General features: G+C 33.0%; 2 protein-coding genes across 2 annotated transcripts in view; one reads left to right on the forward strand and one right to left on the reverse strand.

Moving 5' to 3' along the window:
- LOC21401100 (methionine aminopeptidase 2B) overlaps positions 1-777 on the reverse strand; it is a 4,205-nt gene extending 3,428 nt beyond the window's left edge. The window contains exons 1-2 of the mRNA XM_024164070.1: positions 600-777; positions 2-100 (exon numbers count right to left, since the gene is read on the reverse strand). Of these exons, the coding sequence (XP_024019838.1) occupies positions 2-89 (88 nt within the window). The 5' untranslated portion in view covers positions 90-100; positions 600-777. The remainder of the gene's footprint in view (position 1; positions 101-599) is intronic.
- Positions 778-5,427: 4,650 nt separating this feature from the next.
- Positions 5,428-7,343, forward strand: LOC21401102 (endochitinase EP3). Its single transcript, XM_010095805.2, has 2 exons — positions 5,428-5,908; positions 6,744-7,343. Exons 1-2 carry the CDS (start codon positions 5,476-5,478, stop codon positions 7,148-7,150), a joined length of 840 nt encoding a protein of 279 aa, XP_010094107.1. The 5' UTR covers positions 5,428-5,475; the 3' UTR covers positions 7,151-7,343.
- Positions 7,344-8,365: the final 1,022 nt, after the last annotated feature.

The raw sequence follows: 8,365 nt of genomic DNA on the forward strand, positions 1-8,365 counted from the left end.
TCAGCAGGATCTTCATTGCCACTTGAAGGCTCTACAGTCCCATTTTCCTCAGTTGGGACATGTGTTGTGTCCACCTTTTCCTCTGCCATCAGCGTAACTCCTGTATACAGAAAGGATGCACAAAAATTACCAACAGAAAACATCATACAAAACACATAAAATCGGAGAAGTTTCAATCCTTAATTTAATCCCTCAAATAATGTGACTGATAATTAATCCACTGATGATTCCCAACAATATGATTAACCATTATATGTATACATAATCGATGAATTCAGGTAAAGTGAGCAGGAAAGGAGGAAGATTTTATTTATATATAAAAAAAAAAAAAAAACCCCTCCAAAGAAAAGAATACTAACGAGATTAAGCACTCCCAAATTTTAGGGTTAAAGAAAAGCTAGTCGTGTAATTTCCAAGTTCAAACAAACAAAAACTAGAAAAATATAAATTTCTACGACGAGCTGTACAGAAAGATCGAGTCCGAAAGCAGTTTGGAAATCAGAAGGATACGATCGATGAAGAAGAAGAAGACTATATATATATATAGAGAGAGAGAGAGAGAGAGAGAGAGGGAGAGAGAGAGAGAGAGAGATTTGAACCAGAAAACAGAGAGCGAGGTACGGTCGGCGGTGTGAATGTTGGAGGTGGGGTTTAGGCAGTCAGTCTCCTTTGCTTTGTACTCTTTTTAACTCGAACCAAAGAACTTTAGCTTGCGGTGTCCAACAAGTTTTCGCGGAAAAAAAAGAAATATCCCCGAGAAAATGTACGAAAATGCTGAAAAAGCACATGGAAATTGCTTATGTTGATAACATGGGGTTTTTTTTTTTGAAAATTCAAAAGAAACATGAGGTTTTTTTTTTTCATTTTCTTTTATTTTATTTTTGTCGTATTGTGACAACTGAATCACTTTCTGATAATCCATACACCAAAAAAAAAAAAATTACGTGGAGAAAACGTCGTTCAACCTATATACGGGAAAACGAATATCACTAGGTTTTTTTTTTTTTTCTTTTTTTGTATTGTTTTCCTATTTCCTATAAATATTATGTTCTAATATTTCCTTAACACGACATGTCGTCTCAAGTTAACGACTTTCCTGTTGTTGGACTTGGTTGGATAAAACTTGGTACTTTTTAGTCTCGAGCCAATATAAAGGAGGTACCGCATTTTGTCGTTTTAACCTGAAGACCATATGTAGGTTTCCTTTATCGTAATACAAATTTTCATGTTGTCGTTGTTTTAAATATAAATTTATTCGTGAAAAAGTTGTAATGTCTGTTTGGAGTTTGTTTTGTTTTTATTTTTCACGTTTTTTAAGAAAAAAAATAAAAATAGAGAGAAATGACGTTTGACACAATTAAAAATAAAAAATGAAAATGAAAATAATTTTTTGATTTAGTGTAAAATGAGAGAGAAATGAAAAACGACTTTTAGTCGTTTTTTATTTTTTGTTTCTGTTTTCTCCTCTCTCGAGCACAAAGAGAGAGAAAAAGACATTAACGAATTTTTTTATACTGAAAATAATCTCTTGATAAAACTATCAAACGTATTTTTAAAAATGATTTTTGTCTAAAATTAAAAACATTTTCATTTTTATTTTCATATAAAAAATAAAATCATTTTGAAACGAATTCCAAACGCATTCAATATTGCACTTCATATTAACGAATGACGCTGACTCACTTCATTAAACGATCAGGCCCGTTTAGTTCGTTAATTTAAGTTTTTAATTCGAGTTGAGATATGATTTTATATGAGAGTTTTTTACTGTAGTAAAAAAGTTAGATGTGATTGTTTCTGAGAGCTTTTTACTATAGCAAAACTCGAATTCTAAACTCGAATAAGTGAAATAAACGGGGCATAAGTAATTATTTGCTTCATGTCATCTCATATTGAAGACTTCTAATGTACTGTCGTCTACTCGTCTTGTTAAATGCCATGCCTTATGACGTTTGGTATCACTTTTCCTCCATAGCTACACGTCGTTATATCCTCTTGGTGGTGAACAAGTACTGTGAAGTATAAACAACCATATTATTTTACTAAACCGCACGTTGTATGTCGTTTGCATTGTTTAACCTGAACTAGACGTCGTATGCTGTGTCTTTGTTCATCATGTCGTGCACTGTTTAACTTGAACTAGATGTCGTATGTCGTTTAGTGGACGTGTCGTATCTGGTATAGATGTTGTTAATAGTGTCTTATACGTCGTATGTTTTTTCCAGATGGATGTTGACCGTAAGCCTGTGTTTTTTTATTTTTTTATTTTTTTTTATTTTACCTTATCCAATGACACGCCGTTTTTACCTAAACAAGTAAAACGACATTTTCTATTTTCCTTCATGTAATTTGAGCTGAATTGTAAAGAACATGTCATTTTGAATTTAAGCCCCGTTTATTTCACCGATTCGAGTTTAAAATTTGAGTTTTACTACAGTAAAAAGCTCTAAGAAACTGTCACATTTAACTTTTTTAATACAGTAAAAATCTCTCACATAAAATCATCTTTCAACTCAAATCAGCGATCTAAACAGGCCCTTAATGACTCCCATATTTTTTATTTTATAAACTGGTTGTTGTATTTTGATACTAAAATTAGTAGGATTTGCACTCTTCGAGTCAGTGCTAAACTCCGCAAAATGGGTTTCTCTTCATTCAACATCCTCAACAAATTACAGCCCATTACATTATATAGTCGATTCTTACAAAATACTCGAAAATAGGAAAATAACAAAACAGAAAACGGTCATGGTGCTAAGGACTTCCGCAAATCGCTCAACGCTGCTCTGCCATCACGAAATCTCGAAGCCAACGCGACCTCACGCGCTTCCTGGTCACACGGGACTTGCCAGATCTGCCTTCCTCCCCCTCCTCGCTTCCTTTGGTCTCTCCGTTGACATCAGCTGCAAAACGACCCTCTTCCTCAGTCGTTTCACCCTGAATGTTCTCCTGGGCTTCCCCTTCTTGGGCCTCACGTTCAGCCCAACCGCTCATGTGCTTCCGGACCTTGTTGCTGTCCAAATTCACTTGAGCCCCTCTAACATATTTCGTTCAATTTGAACATCGTCGACGCGAATCCTCTCCTATTTGTGTTGTTTTACCTAAAACGGCATGTAGTTTGCTTTTAAACTTCAAACAGTATTGGCGAGGTAAAAACATAAACAACGTGTAGGGTTACTGCATTCTGTTATTTGCATTAACTTGAAAACATCGTTTTAATAACTTGTTGTCGTTTTTCATCAAATGATAAACATAGCGTTTTGGGTTAATCTAAAAACAAAATATTTGTTTACCAGCTTTACACGAAATTTCACTTTACTCCATGATGTTTATTATATACTTTGCCTCAAAGTCACTGTTATTTATCTTCTTCTTCTACCTTTCTTCGTGAGATGTTGTTTTTCTTCATTTATTATCAGCCAGGTGTTAGAAAGATCAACTTTGTCACACCAAAAACATATCCATTTTAATTTTGGGACGTTTTTAAATATTAAGGACCAAACTGGAATTTAGTATAAAATTCGAGGACCTTTTAGATTAATTCAAGATTTTTTTTTTTTTTTCTAATTTCATGTCTATTTACAACGCCAAAGGTAGTTTATATAATGGAATGCCCGTTTTCATCGTAAAAAATGTTATAATTTTTTGTAATGCCGTGTATCAAGTTCACCTATCATTGAATTAGACATAACAAATACAACATCATAAAATAACCAGTAATAAAAATTATTATTAAGTAATAAATATTTCTTTTTGAAAGGAAGATAATAAATATAAGTTATTTTTGTCATTTAGAAAAATACTAACAAAATTATTTTTTTTTATTTTCTTTATTCCTCTCTATATTCTCTTTAATACGTAAACTCTATTAAGATAATATAATATTATTTAAATAAAAAAGTGAGAAAATAAAATCTACACGTCAAACTATAGATACAGAACATGACTTCGTTAATTTTGCTATCTGATTTCATCTATGTCTTGCGATTGACAAGGAAGAGCCATGTGTAGCTTTTTTCAGGCGTTGGGCTGTGCAGACTTGGATGTTTAGTAGAGAGATTTATTCTCTCATTTAAATTATAAATCGTGATTCGTTATAATATTTTTTTTCATAAAAAATATATATAAATTAAAAATTATTCAAATCACATAATTTAAATCCTCTAATTAAACGTCAATAAATATTTTGATCACACATGATATTCTACCCGACAACTTATTTATTGATCATTGGGAAAAAGGTTGACAACTGTCCCGACTTTCACTTTGCCGACATGCGTGTAAAGAATTTTCTACACCTTCCACACATTAATGGATTGGAAGGTAATTAATATATATATATATACACACACTTTGGTCAGAGGAAGGTAATTAATATGGGGTGATTCGTATATATGGAGATGAACAAGCATGCGGAGAAAAAAAGATCCAATTCATGAATGCCACTCATAAAAATTGACTTTTCAAGATAAATGGGTGGGATGAATTTAGAGATGGAAAAATGATAAACATGAACGAAAAACCTAGTCAATTATAAAACTAAAACATAGGTTATTCAATTTTTTTTTTTTTTTTTTGAAGTTGGAAAAAGATAGCAATGTGTAAAATCTTAAGAATACTCGTACATACTTTCATAATATTCACCATAAGAAAATTTTTCTTTATATTAAATTCCATATACTCTCTCTCAAGAAAATAAAAAATAAAATAAAAAATCCACATTCAACGCCCTATAAACAGATTCGCCATAAAGAAGCTTCTTCCGCCTAATTAATAAACTTAAGAGTCGAAATCCTATTTCTTCCATTCACATTTCATTTTAGTGTGATAATATAGACCATGCATCAATACTTTTTTGCTTATTCTATTGGCCTGATTTCATAAGTTTAAATAGAAATTTTAAACAGAAATTATTTTTTATGAGAGAAAATAATGTAATAAATTTATGAACCAATATACATATCTATAATACACATATACATATACATATAGATATACTTACACATATATGTCCATTTACATACACATATACATACATAGTGTATATCTATATATCTAATACACATATACATATAGATACGCTTACATATTAGTCTATTCCTATATATGTCCATTAGACATTTGATCTAGAACCTCTCCACTGAGGTCTACCATTTGTTAGGGGACGTACCACAATGTTGACATTTTGATTTCTTCTTCCCCATTAAATAACCTCAACATCTATAATGCACCAATAAGTTGTTATAGGACGTCAAAAAGTCAAAAGTCAACCCCTTAGACCCGTAAAACACACGCCTCTTGAAGCCTTCACAATGGAATATAATCTCACTTTTCGAATTAACAAGCCCCAATCAATATATATCCACACTACAATATAATATGTCTGACGTATATATAAATTTATAATTCCACTTACATCTATTTCACTATAAAAAGGGTCACTCATAACCTTCATTTCCCATCACACAAAATAAAATGGCTCCTCTTAGAAGAAGTAGAAATAATTGTGCACCTACCCTAATTGTGGTCCTAGCGATTCTCGCCGGGGCCGTGCCCCGGTTGATGGCACAAAACTGCGGGTGTGCGGCGGACGAGTGCTGCAGCCGGTACGGATACTGCGGTAAAAGCGACGACTACTGCGGGACGGGGTGCCAGGAGGGACCGTGCAACACGCAGCCGCTGACGCCGAGCACTCACAATGTGTCCGTGGCGGACATCGTGACGCCGGAGTTCTTCAACGGCATAATCGACCAGGCTGATGCCGGCTGCGCTGGCAAGAACTTCTACTCGCGAGAGGTTTTTCTTGAGGCTGCCAATTCCTACCCTGAGTTTGGTCAGGTTGGTTCCATTGATGACTCTAAGCGCGAGATTGCAGCCTTCTTTGGCCATGTCACGCACGAGACTGGACGTAAGATTTCATACCTCCCTCTTTATATTCTTTCTGTCTCGCATCTGATTCTTATTTTTGAAATACAATAGATATGTGATTATGCATTTGCTACATATATGCTTATAGTACGCCTCTGATATATATACAACTTATAAGATTCTGTATCACTTCTAATATATACGTAATACACAAAACAAAATTGAACCTAAAAATTTCATTTTCAATGAGATGCAACTCCTAGGTCGTCTCTTCTCGTCCACCTATAGTTCTGTAAATTTCTCTTATAGCGCTGAATAGGGACATGAGAACACCACTGATCTCTTTTTTAATTAAAAGAAAAAATAATAAGATGCAACTCAAATTAGTTTAATTTCTTTTTGTTGTTTTACTAGCTCATTATCTTGCTCTCTCTTTTTTTCCCTCTAAGTGAATCAAGTCTAGCATTTGATCAGTTAGATTAATCATTAATTTCTCCGACTTTGGGTCCAGAAACTCTTAATAAATGTCAAATATTGTGTTCCTAATTGAGTGATCTGGACATAGTTATTATTTAGCTAGCATTGAACAGAGGCATAATAAAAATTCTATAATTCAGTGGAGATATGTGATTGAATATTATAGAAAATCACCAAAATTATTAGGGCATATTTAGTTTGTAGGTTTGAATAGAAAATTTAAATAAAAATTCAAATTTTTATAAGAAAAAATACAATGTCTATAAAATTTGAATTGTAATTAAGAACGGGCCTTTAAATAGTAAAATTCGGGGATATTCTTGAAATTAATTAAGAACTAAACATATAAAAGTATAGGATCTCATTTTTTTTTTTTTTAACAAAAAATCTTTTTGCAGATTTTTGCTATATAGAAGAGATAAATGGGGCGTCAGGTGACTACTGTGACGAGACAAACACACAATATCCATGCAACCCGGAGAAGAAGTACTACGGTCGCGGACCAATCCAATTATCTTGGAACTTCAACTACGGTCCTGCCGGCGAAAGCATTGGATTCGACGGCTTAAACTCTCCCGAAACTGTCGCCAACGACCCCGTCATCTCCTTCAAGACAGCCTTGTGGTATTGGATGGAAAATGTTCGCCCCGTCATCGGTGAAGGCTTCGGAGCCACCATTCGTGCAATTAACGGCGCTCTCGAGTGCGACGGCGGTAACCCCACCACCGTTCAGAAGCGCATTGAGTACTACACTGAGTATTGTAACCAATTGGGTGTTGATCCTGGCGAAAACCTTACTTGCTAGCTAGAATATATGTTAGAGAACTATTATACTATAATTAATAAGCATACAAATATTATACAGTCAATATTTAAGGAAATTCAAGGTTATCTGAATTTCTATCTTCTGATGTTTGGATCTTATTGTTGTTGTGTGCGCTTCTTTGTGAATTGCATACAAGGAAATGAAGAATAATACATAATTTACAAATACATATTTATAGGATATTTTATGTTTGTGTATCTTTTTGTTGATGAAGCTTAGCCTTAGAAACAAGAAATTAAGCAGATATGAAAATATATATATCTATATCAGACAGTAGAAAGCTACATATTATTTTCTAACGGAAATCCAGTTACTAACAGAATTTCAGAAAATTTGACAGATAGAAAGCGAGAAAAGAAAAAAAGTGCTTCTTTCTATGTTTTACAAAATATCATGTAAATACTACGTACAACTATTGTACATAAATATAAATATATATACAATATATATATATATGAAATATTGGTTTTTCTTCGAGGAGAAATTAGGAAAATCAACGTGGTGTGGATGATGAACAATGTATATTAGAGCTTAATATTAGATACCACACTACAATCTTATGGAATTGATGCATATCAAATTTGTCCACTTTATCTCTGTAATCAATCGAGTTACAATGAGAAGAGTCGAATGTAAAAAAAAAAAAAAAGATTTATAATAATTTCAGTATATATGGGTAAAGTCATAGGAAGATTTGATCATTTCTCAATTTTTATGCGCATGCCTCTCACAGATAATTACCATGGATTCTTAACAGTAGTTAATTTGTTCACAGGCAAACGGTCTCAACATGCGAAAATTGAAATCTTAATTGATCATAGCAGCTAGGCAGCTAGCTATATACTGTAGTAATATGTACCAACATAATAATAAAATTATATGTTATTAATTACTTGTAACATGTCATATATAAAAGATACTTTTATGATAATTTATCTAGCTATCATTGTATGCATAACAAAGTGCCATCTCATCCCCACTAATTCATGCATATCATCGAGTAAAAGTTGAATCATCTTACATTCGTCTCTTAAAATTCTTATATATATAATATATATAGACTATATATATATATATAGCCAAACTTCTTAAAAAATTACGCTGCATGCTATGTGAGCTAGTGACCGCGAGCCTCTAGTAGACTAGAACTATAGCTAGAATTGGAGGCATCTACCAAACTTCGGTGGTAAAAAA

The sequence above is a fragment of the Morus notabilis genome, unplaced genomic scaffold (genome assembly GCF_000414095.1).
Source record: "Morus notabilis unplaced genomic scaffold, ASM41409v2 Scaffold235, whole genome shotgun sequence".
NCBI lineage: Eukaryota > Viridiplantae > Streptophyta > Magnoliopsida > Rosales > Moraceae > Morus > Morus notabilis.